Source organism: Anser anser (assembly GCF_964211835.1).
Source record: "Anser anser genome assembly, chromosome: 1".
In the NCBI taxonomy this organism is placed as follows: Eukaryota; Metazoa; Chordata; class Aves; order Anseriformes; family Anatidae; genus Anser; species Anser anser.
In genome coordinates this window covers 48,183,401-48,198,238 of record NC_139720.1, presented here as the reverse complement: position 1 = coordinate 48,198,238, position 14,838 = coordinate 48,183,401, and the positions used below count along the sequence as shown (strand labels likewise).

Genomic DNA, 14,838 nt, shown 5'->3' with positions numbered 1-14,838 from the left:
AGCACCAAGTGTTATGGTCTGTGGTACTGTACATGGCTGAGCCTGTAGAACAGCCTCTGATTATAGAGCTTGGGCAGAGGAAGAGCCAAACAAATCAGTTAGTGGAATTAAAAAGATCACAATAATTCAGTGTCAGTGACTGCTCTCTGATTCTTTTTGGATGGCTGAGATCCTCAGATGCTGAGAAAAAACACGGAACTCACCCAAAGCCTCATCTAGTAGTCCTTCAATGCTAGGGTGGTCTTGGAGCGGCTGGTACAGGCTGGACAAAGGCCTCCCTTTAAGGTGATCTTTTGGCTAAGCAGTTGGGTGAGGCTCTTCTTCACCCAGTGCTGCCAGAGAAAGAAAAGTTCTGGGTAAATAGAACTGGGCCTTGATCCAAGATTTAGATAATCCCAAGTGTCAGCAGTAGACTATCACTTTTACTAGGATCCTTCTCTAATTTTAACCAACAGATATTAAATGTGCTAGGGATGTACAGCTTCCTGCAGCAAAAGGAAGCAAGGAGCAACCGTATGTTAGAGCGTTACTTGACAATGAGGCACATGCCTCAAGAGGGAAAAGCATTTGAATCCACCCTTAGATGGAGCCATGGAGTATGATTCAGTCAACACATATAAAGTATCTAGACCCATTTCTAACAAGGAAAGGAAAAGCAGCAGAGGCCAGGCTCCTACAGGGAGCCTGTTATACTTGAATTTGTCTAATTCAAATTTTAAAAATAATCATATGAGACTGGTTGGAAAAAGGCAGCTAGACAGCTAAAGGCTAACAACAAAAATTAATTTCCAAATCCTATGCAGGAATAACGACACGAACACATGCACAGAACTCAAAACACAATTTGTTTTTTAGAGCGATGGCCGAAATAAAGTTAAGAGGCATCTCGAATGCCTCCATCCTTGGGTGCTGAATATGAAAGGGGGCGGGGTAGCGTGAAAAAGCTTGAACTTGTGAGACCAGAAAAAGCAGGAGGCTGCTCTTTGAATACCTGCAGTAAATACTTCGTCGTTTTTCATAGTATAAAACAGCTGACATCTACCAATACATACTACTACAGCACAGTATTCCTTGCATCTACACAGCAGTCAGTACTGACCCTTTGCAGCTTCACTTTTGATCAACTGCATCAAAATGTCAGCAGAATATTTTTAAAATGTGAAATTCCTCTACCTTCCCTTCACTTGTAATGGTATCCACTGTTTCATTCAACAAGAAATTATTTTTTCTTCAAAACAACAGCAAAAATCTAAGTTTGGTTATAAAGGTCTCATTTCCATGGAAATACTGGCCTTTTCAAAATGTTTGATCATGTATTTTCCATTTATTCAGTGAGAAGGAACTAGCAGCAAAAGACTGAAAACACAGCTCAGAGAGGAAAGTTAATTTATTTGCCTAAAACATCAAACTAAGTTGAGATACCTTAGTTCAGTCAAAGCTTCTTCAATTTCTTCACAAGCCTGGACTTCATAAACAAATATTCCAAGTTCATCTATCTACAAAAATAGGATGGACAATTCTTGACTTTCTTCAGATATCAAGTTAATTTACAAGTCCTTGAAGATCAGATGAAAAATAGGAAGCGATCCTATATTCCTTCAGACACTCCACCACATTTCCCAAGTGTACTGGAAAGGAGGAATATTAGCCTTCTTTAGATAGGTGCATGTGAAGGCTTATTGCCATCTCTTGGAGACAGGGTATGCATTTACATCACCATGACTGCCATGGTGCAGAATCCTTGATTGCTACTTTTATACGGCATGACCAATTATTTGAGTGTTATAGTCCGCTGTCTCCATTCGCAGGATATATGGGATGATGCTATCAATCTGAACGTTTCCAATTAGTCCTGCAAAGAACAGCTCTTCGGTGATGGCAGCACTCATCAGCCTAAGAGCAGGCAATCGGAGAAGGAGTCTAGACAGTCTGGAAAGTAAGTTTGGTAAAAAGTGTTACTTGGTCACACAATTCGGTGTTGTTCAAGTAGCAGTAAGAGAACAGAAAAAATTAACTAGGAACAATACTGGTCAAAATTTGCTATATCTAGTTCATGATAGGCTTAGATATTTAAATCAGTGGAGTATATAGTTAGTCATGCCTTCAACAGTACAAAAATGCAAATATGTAAGTCTATGTGCATGGGCTGTACAATGTTTGGACTTAGACTAAATGGCAAAATACTCTACATAGGTGCAATTCAAAAAGAAAAAAAATACTTCATTTATTTTATTTACAATATTTCTTTTTGGAAAATAATAATGAATAAGTAGATACATTATATTCATAATATGTATGAATATATACATACTATTTTAAGTGCCCTAAAGGTAATTTTTTACATTTAAGAAGAATAAAATGCACATATTTATTACAAGAAATACTGTACATATCAATATTGTTGGTGCTCTGAAAAGAGAATCAATCAAGTAAGCATGTAAGTTTACATACCTGTAAGTGTCATCTGGATATGCTTTTGTTACATAGTCTTGGAACTCCATGTAAGCCTTTTCTTGAAATTTCTCTATCTGTACCACATTTTCTAGACCTGAGTGATCTGAAAGACACCCTATATTGTTATATCTGTTCCATATAATATGCTTTAAAATCCATACAGATTATCTACTTGTAAGCATGCTGAAATGATTATTTGATAGCTGTAGCAACTTCAAGTTTTCCAACAGTTTTAATGAAGGATGCTGCTTTACCTCTTTATTTTTTTCCTCTACGTTGGTGTTTTACTTCATTGTTTATAATACAACCAGACATTCTGAAGAGTTCAAATAAATGCAGTACTTGCAATGTTTACATCATTCCTTATGATATATCTCTGTTCTTTGTGTTGCATGGAACAGCATTGTTCCAATACACTGATATTTATTGGAATATTGTATGCATAAATATCATTTGTGGGAAAAAAATAATAGCATCAGACGAAAAAGCAAATAAAAAAATATGAACTATTTGTTTCCTAAAACCTGCAGAATCATAGAATCATAGAATGGCCTGGGTTGGAAGGGACCTCAAAGATCATCTAGTTCCACCCCTCCGCCATAGCTTACCTGAAATATACCCTTGTGGAAAACACAGAAAATTCTTTTAAAGGTTGATGATCTTAGAGGTCTTTTCCAACTGAAATGATTCTATGAATTTTTAAACTGACTTTTAACACCTTAAGTCTCTATAGTTGTAGAAAAAGAATAAATGTTTACATTAAGAATAATTACATACCGGGACTGAAGAGTACGATTGCTTTCAAATATGCATATTCATATCCATCCAGGCAAAGCTTAACCATACTGTTACAGAACTCTTGCAATTTGAAGATATGCTCCATTACTAGTTTTCCTCTGTCTGTTGGCAGCTTATCTGAGTTGACACATACATAAAATATAAAAACCCCAATGTCAACACACGTGCAAAAATGTATTCACACTGGATTTTTAAAAACATTAATCATTTGTATTAGATCAAACAGTGGGGAATCTATGCCATCTATAAACTTACATACTAGGTCTAAATAATCTTTACACAACAGTTTCTGTCACTGAAGTTTCCAATAACCAGAGGTGGACTAAATCAAGGAAAGACTATTTATAACTAAAGGCAACATTGCTATTGCAGATCTACAGTGTACATCTAAGAGTCAGGTGCAGTATTTATATTGATGGGTTACTTTAGTTGGTCAAAGACCATGCCACTGCTGAAAAAGAAGGTACACTATACACCTTTCCTGGGAATGTTGGTGCAGAGCTGTTCCCCTTCAGTAACTGGAAGACATTGGATATAAATTTCTGATTTGTACATTCAAACTGAATTCCCAAATTAATAAGAATATACATTTATAGTAAAGGTAAAACCATCATTGATTATTAAAGTTTTTGGTGAACACGCTTATAAATTATGTAGACTGACGTAAGTCCCCAAATTCCATTTGCATCCTTCCTAAAGATATTCACAATTTGTTCATATTTAGCTGATCCGTTATGTTTAGTGGTTTAATCAATTTGTTTTTATTACAAACTATTGTTTATTTAAAGCAGGATCTTTTGGATATTTGTTTAAACCTGAAAACCCCTAGGAATGAATTCTTTAATCTCTTCATCATAAAAGGAGAGGAAAAACTTATAATTTAGACTTATTTTTCTATGGTTTACCGATCTCTTTTTGCATAGCATTAAAGAGAGTAACAGCAAATAATCCTAAATCTAGTTAAACCTGAAAATGCTAACATTTTTGTATGTACATCTAACTTAAAAAATGTGCTAGACTATGAACAGATAAAGATTTTTATTTTAACTAAAAGACTCCCCTACTTCAGTTTGAATATCACTCAAGAACATTTCCTTCACTGTAGACTAAATGAAAGAGAAGGCCAACTTCATTTAATGTAAAACATGCAAAAGATGCAGGACATAGGATAAAAAGGAAGGAGGCATACTTAGTGTAAATCTGCTTGGAAGACTTGTATGGAGTCTAAAACTAATATACAAGCCAAGTTATGTACAGGAAGTACATCACGAAGGTGGCATTCGGCTGCTTTGTTTCACAGCTATGAACAGCAAGGACAGTTGGGTTCTTCTTTACACCCTTGGTAGAGAGGAATCATATTCACAGTACACTTGTGTTCTTAAAGTTGAGGCTGCCTGAAATATTCCTATTTTGAGCTGATGTACACCAACAGAACAGCAGAACACTATTAGAGTTCACACAGATATCAAACATGATTAAAAACCAAAACAAACAGTAAAAGCTAACCTGCATTACAAAGATGGGCAAATATATATATATAGTTGTGTTTTTTTTTTTTAATTTGGGGGAAAGGAAGCATTAGCATAGTTGACAGCTGACTTTGGAAAAATTGCCAAAAATTGTCATCTTGAGAACTGTATTTTCTAGTATTATTTTGAGTCAATACCAATTGTTAAATTTTATGAACAGTAAATTTTCATTAACAATTGACAGATAAGTAATAAACTGCTCAATTCAAAACTTAAAAACCATGATGTAATTCCCCAAGTCTGCAAACGTGCACAATATTCACCTTACCTTGCTGTAAACTGCTATGAAGGTGATTAACAAATGCAGCTAACATATTCGCCACGTTCATAACTTGTGAACATTGTGCAAGACCAAGCGTAAAAAGTTCGTTCCAGCAGGCTTTTACTAATGATATGCTGTTATCCTGTCTATTAAAAAAAAGTACATTAATTTCACTTAATAAAACCAGCCACTTGGCTTTACATTTTTTTAGTTTGAAGAACGCTTCATAAAACATCCATCTAATTCAATCACTGCAGCCAGTACCAGAACAAATTAAAACACTAAATTATTTTAAAACGCTAGGATTAAAACACGTTTTAAAGTGACATTCGTAAAGAAATCATTTTTGTTTTAATGATCAAAAAGGCAACAGATCTCTACCAGAAAAGCAAGCTGAAGTTACAGTAAATGACAACTGTCTAAGTATATTCCATCATTTCCATCACGCTAGTTTTCCTAGGATTCACACTCATTTTTAGGTAAGATTTATATGCATGGGCCAAAAAAAAGTTTGCATTGTTGCTGTATTGTGGTTGCAGAATAGACTCAAAAGTCTTTAATTTTATTTTTTTAACTTGAAATCTGACAGTTTGGTGCAATTTCTAAGTCTTTTTAAATTTTTTTTAATGCTGAAGCTTAAAATTAGGCCTATTAATATTCAGCCCTTCCATATTAGTAACCTAACTTCCCGTGATGCCAAGCATCTCTAACTTGTAGGGCTTAACAAGAGCTCAGTACCTTATAAAAAGGAAATCCTACCACTGAGGAGTCAAATTCAAGTACCATGTTTCACAGTTTGAGCCAGTAAATATAAATAATGGAAAGTTAAAAGAACCACATGACCACATGAAAGTTAAAAAGAACCACAGGATTTTCAAAGAAGAAAAGCATATTTAAAGCTCTCCATATTAAAGCTAATACATTACTTTATGGATGATCAAACTTATACCAGAATTAGCTGATCACACTTATGTAGCCCCAAAAAACTAAGTGGCTGTAACCAGCCTGATTAACATTTCAGTAGGAATCCCTTTTGCCTACAGAGATTCTTGTGCAGGAAAATGAACTAAGCAGTATCTTGATATCGTTACCTAAATTAGTATGTCTAAGCCAACTATCTTGCCGAGACTAAGGAAAACAGCGCTTGGGGAGGGAACCACTTGGATACAATTATTTTACCAAACAATTAGCACTTTGCTCTGGCTCATCAACTCCTCTCAACTGCTAATACCATGAATTTCTCTTCATTTTAAAAATGAAATATGAGTCACCCTTCTAAAAGTTAAAATTATACAGCACATAATGTCCTCAACTTTAAAAAGCTTCATTAATATCAAATAAGCTTCCACTGTTGCTCATGATCTTGACTGGGACTGCAAATGTCAGCACAGGCGAGTATTAACAACTTTCAGAAAGCCTACTCCTCCATTTTCTTATTCAAACAGACAAATATATTGGGAAGTGACACATTTCAAAAAATGCAGATCTTCTATACACATTTTTGTTAAATCTTTTTAGATAGGCAGGTCTTTTGCAGATTTTATTTTAAGAAAACAATTCCTATTTGTTGTTGTAACAATACTTTGCATTGTCTCTCTGTTGCAAAAAACTTTTTAAAATGTACAAGGACGCAGTTCACTATGTTAATTTGCTAAGTATTTTGAAATCCTGCAGGACAACAATTTCTACTAAAATATCACATTTACCCACTTTTCCCTCCTTGCTATTGTTTAGTTTTACAAAATGTTACTTTTTCCTTCTTCAAAACACAGGCTTTAATTACACACAGTGCACAGTCTTAAACAATGTAGAGTAATTCGGCTTAAACATTTGAGTAAACACAGATCATCAACGCTTCTGACAAGAAAGGAGACAATCCCTCACTATAAACAGGAATTCTCTTTGCTACTACTATTCTGATACTGAATTACAAGAAAAAAACACTGGATGAGGAACAAACATGATTTTATACTCCATTTGTATCACAGCCGATAGATTTGTATCATATTTTAACACAGCTGATTTATTTGATTTGTCTTCACAATCTTGGTTTCTGATAGTAACATACATCACTTTTCCCAGTGTCGTTTTGAGTTGTTTTCTCACGATGATCAGCAATGTACTACTACATTTAGCTTGAGAATGTTAAGCGATACACTGAATTTTGCTGGAAAAACAGGATGTTACACAAACTTTACAGAGTATAATAAAAATTACTTTCTGGCTACTGCAACCATTTGTTTTTGGAAAATCCTCTACAACTCAACAAATTAATCCTAAAGCTTGCTGAACCTAGCTAAGCATGTTCTTCACATAGTTTATTGAAGGCAAAAATACTACTACCTCACTTATAAAGATAGCAGTATTTGAAGCTTCAGAAAGGGGCTTCTTTTTGGCAACTGCCTGATAAGCTTCTTAAGTTTTGGAGGGAGATATTCAAAAATGATAGCAAGTCCTACTTACTGAAAATTTATGTAAGAAGAGGCACCGAGCAGGCATTTGATCGTTATGAATCTACTGCTTTTTTTCTTCGAAACCCAACCAAATACTTGAACTGAACTGAAGCTGTGAGTAGTTTTGATTCAGCATATTTACCTTCATATTGAAGATTTATAGAACAGTTTTAATAAACTTGGTTTATATTTTTAAGTGTCCCTGAAGACTACAGTACAAATAATAAATTTAAAAGCGTGTATTCACAACATGAGCAAATAGAGTAATTGAACACTTACCCTAAAGCTTGGAAACACGGAATGGAACGTGCCCAGTGCATGGACAAGAACAGCAACCTGGAGGCAGACTCGCAGATATAGTGAACATTAAGATATTCAGGCATAGGAGAAGGCATGGTGAGCTGCCAGAAAATAAAATAAATAATAAAAAAAATAAGTGCAAGTCAATTATTTTACTTTCTCCATATAAAACATAATATGAAAAAATCCTTCCAGGGTTTTAAGAGAAGAAAGTAACATTATTTTTAAAATAAACGTGAGATAATCCTGAAATAAAACTGAATGACTGTTTTTTGGCTTACTAGCCACACTGTGTATATCCCACAGTGACTACAAAGCAACAAAAATGATGACAATTTTGAATCTTAGCTTAGATAAAGATTTATGTCTGGGAACCCTGGGGATGAAAAATCCCAAATAAAACTCAACTTTGGAGGCATTATGTAAAGAACAGAAGTTTTAGAAGAACCACTGTAATTAGAATGATGTTGCTTATGCTTACATATAGACAAATATGTAACTTTCACCTGTGTATGTAAAGAAATTGGGAATTGACCCGAAATTCCTAATTATAGCATATTAGTTTTATCCTCAGAAATCAAAATTTTGTAATAAAATGGTTTGGCTAAGACAATTTAAAACAAAACTGACATTTACATTAGAGATATGTTTATTTTAGTGACCAAACTGTGTTGTTGAGAGAGGCAACATTTAATGCAATCTAAAAGATGAGCAAGATTTTTGATTTGTCCATGAATAACAATATGATGAAAAAAAAAAGAGTAATTTTTACATGCTCATAAAAAGAGAAATGAAGTCAGAAAATATTTGCCTCTCTAAAAAAGCAACTATATGTTCCCTTAGCTGTTAAAGTTTTCCGTGTAAATCCCTTTGCTCTGATTACCTACTATTTTTCAGGTAAAAAACAGTAAAACAAACAGTTCAAGTAAACAACTGAGAGCTGTTAATTTTTACCAAGCAAACAGCTAACCAGTGAACAAAAGCAGTGCATTCATCGGAAATGAATGCTGATACCTGAATAATTCCTCTTCAAAGAAATCCAAAAGAAAATGTAATCAGATCATTAATTATGTTGTACCACCAAATTAAAATGTTTATAAACAGCCAACAATAAAGAGTATTAAGTACCCTGAATGCTACATGGGCATCACTGAGCAGTGGCCCCTCTATTTCAACGATATTCATGCTTGTTTCTCCCCCGATCAGCTGGACGCTGCCTTCAACGCTGTCAGAGTTCTGGCACGCTGCACTCTCTCCTGGATTTAATGCTTTTGCAAGGGTATCAAATGCCCTGTATGATCACGAAAATATAAAACGAAAAAAAAATCATCTTAAGAGACCATTTCAATTTAGGAGGAATCTGCACATGTCTGAAACCTGTATTCAGACGTCTGTTTCAAATAACCAAAGGAAAATAAAAACAAAGACTTGGAAAATAAAAGTCATTAACATGCTTTTCCTGCCACTATACAAAACAAAATCCCTGAAAACTCAAACTTACAGTGTCTCTGAAGCAAAAAATTAGCAGCAGATCCTGTTCGCACTAGTTGCCAACAAATTCACAGTTTTGACATACTGATTGTGCTGCTGAATCACAGTTTGCCTTTCAAGATCTCTTTAGTGATGTTTACTGAGAGTGCTGGCATAAGCATTTTGAGCACATGATCATCAGGCTGCTGTTAAAACAACTTACTGCACGTGTAAATTTTACAGATTTTTGCTGCTAACAAGCACAAACAGAAGGAATAAGCTTCTATAAGCAATGAGTTGTGGTTAGTTTATTCAGCTTAATTTGAGAAGACAGCTTCTAAATACGTAAGAGAAAGCACTCACATGCTTTCAATACCATCCTTAGTATCCCTTGAGGTGGGGCAGCGACTCCTGTGAAGACCAAGGCATGTGCACTAACATTACTGGGGAGATGCCAGGAGGAGCACAGATGTATTACTCTTTATTTTCCTGCTTGATAACACATCCATTGTGTGCACGAACACACCTGAGAACCAAAACTGATACATCTACAGTCACAAATATACAGGCTTGATTACTACCTACAGACAGATGACATATCCTGAGAACAGTATCATTTGTACAAAGTCACATGAAAAACTCACGCAGAGATCTGAAAACTTTACAGAAGATGATTACGTGGACGTGATTCTCAATTTGTACAGACGTGTTTACTGCCACAATATCTAAAATTACTGATTTAATGTCCAAGTCTGAAGTAGAACTCTGCCTACCTTTTCTTCCATACTCCTTTGCTACCTACATATATTAATATACTAAAAAAAAACACCCTAAGTGCATGCTGTGTTCAACATAACCATTTACAACCAAAAGAAACAACACAATAAACTAGCTGCTGACACTGCCTTAGGCTTCAGACGGTAAATTAGCCAGAACAGTTTTGGATCCTAGCCCAGGATCTAGCCTGCACACCTTTTTGTGTACACAGGAGAGTGACTGGGGAGTGCACAAGTGGACTACACAGATGTACCTGGGAAGTTTTCGTCTCAAATATATGGAAAGTGAACAGAAACAGAGTGCACTCTCTGCAAGAGGCAAGCTCTGAAGTTATATTGTCCTTCTCCTGCTGGCAAATCTGAGTTTCAGGTCCTGTGTGGCTCCCTCTTGGTTGCCTTAGGTATAATAAGGCAAAATCTGTAGCTCAATGGCAGCTGCTTAGGAAAATAGGATCTTTTCAGAGCTCTCGCATGTAGCAGGGACAGAAATGTAACCCAGGAACAAGATCTCCCCTTTCTCCAACAGGTAACGTTATATGCCTCTGCTACAACTCTGTTTTTATTCTAGCTTAGGTTACAGCATCCTTTTTACATAATGTTGGGCAGGTACCCTGCTAACCATGTCTTCCCATGGTACTTTGTTTCCAACTTATTCTTGGATGTCTGCTTTCAAATAAATCTTTTGCCTCCTATATCATAAATCTGCAGAAGAAAGCCTGCAAAAGTAAGCAGAAGTTCTGCTTCTTAATGGCTCTACACTGTAGGTCCTTTTCATGTATTGTGTCTCAACATGAGCAATGGTTGCAAGTTAAAACACCAAGGAAAAGAGAATCCAGACCAGAGCTTGCCTTGAAGTTACAAAAACCAGCTCACAAAGTAAGAAAAAATGTATTATCAACATTAAATACATCATATTGATACCCTTTGTTAGAAACAACTTTGGTTCTCTTTTCGTCGAGCTCAGCCACTAACAGATATATAACAGGACTCCTGATTAGCTGTAAAATATGAACATAGATAATGAAGCCATTAGAGGACAAAGCATGTAACATTACAATATAAAAGCAGTGGAATACTAGCAACAAAGTTATACGCTAAACTTGTGTCAGCAAAATTGAAAGCTTAACTTCTGTAGCTGCAAGCAGTGGAATATAATAAAATACATGAAAAACACTGATAGATAAAACCTGCTAATGGAAACCCCTTAAAATCATTTTCCTCAGTGAACACCTGTGTCCATACGATCAAGCTGGCACAAGGTCTGGCATGGAAATCAAAGATTTCAACAGAAATTTTAGTTTCTGTTTGAGTAACAACTTCCCTTTCGCAGGAATATTTTCTTTGAAACTCCCTACTGGGGATCTGTTAGGTGACCTGCTAGACATGAGTACACGTTAACCTGAGTCAGAGCTCTTTCAAGCTCGCTGGCTGAGAACTTGATGGATTTCTGTAGAAGATTTTTAAAACTGAACAGAAACACTGAAGTTGGCAAAAGCAAGCATCTGAAAGTGCCAGGAAATAAACAAGTAACAGGTAATCATGCAACCTTATTACTGCATCTTATTGAACAGCCATATCACTGACTGATGTTTGTCAGCATATACAACACTCCTTACACTTCATGTTCTTTACCTAGGAGAACACAGCAAAGGTCACACTGACTTTCTAAGTAGTACATACGAAGAAAGAAGCAGAACAAATGCATTCTGCTTGCAATTATACTGAGTAGTAGGGTGGAGTATAGGGGAAATCATGTATTTGAGTCAGTACAAACTACTTTACTATATACCAATCTTTTTTTCTTGATCGATTTACTCTACGTATGCATTTTCAAAACAGCATGTATAATATAGATGGGGTGTAAAGAAATATTGCTGGGACAATTGTCAGAAGCCTGCATGGAATGACAATCAAGGAAGAACATGATTCTGACTGAAGGAATAACTACTACACAGAATACCTCACATGTATGCTCACCAAAATGGCTCAGTTAAAACCAGTGCAGGACACAAGTTCGTAAGATATATAATGAATGCATTTGTACTGACAGTGAGCATTCTTTGAGTTCTCCCATCTAGAAAGAAAATGCTTTTCAAGCTTTTAAGGCAATTAACAGCTATGGGCATTAAACTACTTACACGTATGCGATCGTTAAGAAACAGTTTTCCAGGATGATACAAAGTACTATGAATATAGTAGAAGATCTAACACACGTTATTAAGGACAAACAAAAAAGTATGAAAATCAGCTGATTTACATTGAAATTAATTCCAAGAACAAATAACTGTATTTATTTCTCATACCTAACTTATGATTTAATTTGGAATAATCTTACAAGCTTGATCTTCAACATGAGCTCATGCTCTTATTGCTATTATTTTAGATGCAGATAAATTACTTACATTGTGATGACTTAATTAATGCTCTGAATGAACAGAGACATTCTTGAAAAGTGTAATATTTTCAAGTCTAATGCACCTTACCTTGTAACATCACTACTAGCTTGTTCTTCTTGCTGGAGTTCAGATAATGACGCATCTCCATTACTTAAACTCTCAATCATAGATAGCTCTGTACTGCTTTGTGACATGTCTTTGGATTTACCGAGGTTTGCTAGTGATGTCACCACATTTGCCAGTGTACTTAAATCTCCCTGACAGGCTTCAACCTAAGGGAATATTATAGCTTTTAATTCTTTCATATTGGCAGCAGATAACTTGTAATATCAGAATCTAACTTCCACACTAATGAACTGAGCTTGTGAATAGACCTGTAAGAAAATTATTGTATTCATTAAATGTGTAATCATAATGTAGTAATTAGACCCTGCACTGCTTCTAAAATATGAAATATTTGGACATTTACTTTTACAAGTAATAGGTATCTATTTCTTTCAGAAAGAATGCTACAGATGGCAAGCAAGCGCAGGCAGAAGTTTCAGCATATCCACTCACTGGTCAGTAACTGGGACTGTGAGGCTGAACTAGATTGCATTTTTATCTTCGTTCCTTCGTTCCTTCCTTCTCTTCCTCCCTCCCTCCCTCCTTCCCTTCCTCCCCTCCCTCCCTCCCTCCCTCCCTCCCTCCCTTCCTTCCTTCCTTCCTTCCTCCCTTCTTCCCTTCCTTCCTCATGTAAACAATATCATAGTAATAGGAGAATGTTTGAAGAGGAGGAACATACAAAAAGTCACCTTCAAGCAAGCAGGAAAATAACTCTGCTGCAGCCTTTTTTGTTATAACTTTATTTAATTGCAAGGGAACAAGCTGTTTCAGTAGTGACCAGTACTTCAAGCAGGCAGTTAAGCCATGTTTCCCACCCTACTCCACAATAAATAAATAAATAAATAATAAGGAAAATGCACGTTTACAGGCAAGTAAGCTGCTACTAAAACCAGCATGCTACATGTCATTTAACCCACTTAGTCATAGAGATAGTGCCAGAAAAATTAAATGGAAGAAACAACATTTGGTGGGGCCTTTTGCAGACGGAGCGAGGAAAAATGCACATAAACAGTGTGAGGTAATTTAATATCAGCTAGAAAAATACAGAAGCTTCCTACTGTGCATGTGTAGGGACATTATCACATCAATTTAGTGGATTGGTATGCATAACGAAATGGAAACAAATGAAAACCAGCTCAGAAATATATCAGAAACAAAAACTGTTGCTCAGACAGCTCTTACTAGCTTTGAAAAAATATTAGCAATGAAGGGAAAAAAAAAAGAAAAACTAACAGTATTTTTGAAATGCACTGTGATAATGCCATAGCCATGTGAGGTTTTACAAACACCTCACTGTATGGGAAGAAAAGCAATCTCCAAGTGTCCGGATTACCACAGACAAAGTAAAATAAGGTGGCCCTTAAGGCTCTCCAAAAATGGGGGAGGAAGGCATTTGCTTTGCAGAGTTTTTAGCATTTTTACTACGCAGAGCTAGAAGCATTCTTTTGAAGAGAAGGCATCTACAGCACTGGGCAATATTGTAAATGAATGTTTTAAACATGAATTTATTAAAACAACGGTACAACAAAACAGAACAACCTTCCATCCCTACATGCACCATTATAGCAAACAAAAAGTATATGAATCAGCACCTAGCATAGCAGTCGTATCATCACATACCTTATCTGGAGTCATCAACACAGTAGGCTCACTTTTTATCCCAGACTGATGAATGTTAACAAACATTCCTGATTCCAGCAGACCTGTCGACCTGACACAAAACAGCATGCATTTTAATTTTGGGGTCATTTCCAGAAACAGAGACAGCTGCTTTTGGAGTAGAATTTACATACCTTGCTGTTTCATTGTCTGTTACAAAAGTTGGAGTTGCAGCTAATGGACTGCGAAGATCTTTCCGAATGTAGATCTTTTCTGTAGAAGCTGCACAGTTTGAAGACTTTTCTCTTGACACTTCAATAGGTTTCCTTTCACACTGCACAGCTAATAAAACAGTATGAAACTATTATGTTACATCACAAATTACAGTCTAAGAAATAATCCTTTTTTCTTTACTTACTCTTCAATTTTAATAACAATTCTGAGTATGTACAGAGATCATAACTTAAAATATATATATAACCAGTAAACTAGTATCTCGAGTAAAAAACAACAAATGCACTTGATTTGTTCTTAATGAAATGATGTAGTAGTCAAAGTCTGATATCAAACATATACAAACTGAAAAATTTTTCAAGTTACAGTTAAGACAGAAATCCCGTTATACCTTATGTTCAATTTGGGTCTTTAAGGGGAGGCTTACTGCTTCTCTCTCTCAATTTCACTAGCCACGCTCTC

General features: G+C 35.7%; 1 protein-coding gene across 22 annotated transcripts in view; it reads right to left on the bottom strand.

Moving 5' to 3' along the window:
• Positions 1-1,369: 1,369 nt before the first annotated feature.
• The window catches only part of NR2C1 (nuclear receptor subfamily 2 group C member 1), a 52,701-nt gene continuing 39,232 nt past the window's right edge, over positions 1,370-14,838 (bottom strand). For 19 of the 22 annotated variants that reach the window (XM_083806991.1, XM_083806995.1, XM_083807002.1 and 16 more), the window contains 10 exons: positions 14,337-14,484; positions 14,164-14,254; positions 12,526-12,710; positions 9,630-9,677; positions 8,925-9,087; positions 7,776-7,897; positions 5,050-5,189; positions 3,232-3,369; positions 2,452-2,557; positions 1,370-1,929 (listed from right to left, as the gene is read on the bottom strand). In XM_083806991.1, the coding sequence (XP_083663117.1) occupies positions 1,755-1,929; positions 2,452-2,557; positions 3,232-3,369; positions 5,050-5,189; positions 7,776-7,897; positions 8,925-9,087; positions 9,630-9,677; positions 12,526-12,710; positions 14,164-14,254; positions 14,337-14,484 (1,316 nt within the window). In that variant the 3' untranslated portion in view covers positions 1,370-1,754. The remainder of the gene's footprint in view (positions 1,930-2,451; positions 2,558-3,231; positions 3,370-5,049; positions 5,190-7,775; positions 7,898-8,924; positions 9,088-9,629; positions 9,678-12,525; positions 12,711-14,163; positions 14,255-14,336; positions 14,485-14,838) is intronic. The other 3 variants (XM_083806989.1, XM_083806999.1, XM_083806998.1) reach the window with 1 other exon arrangement.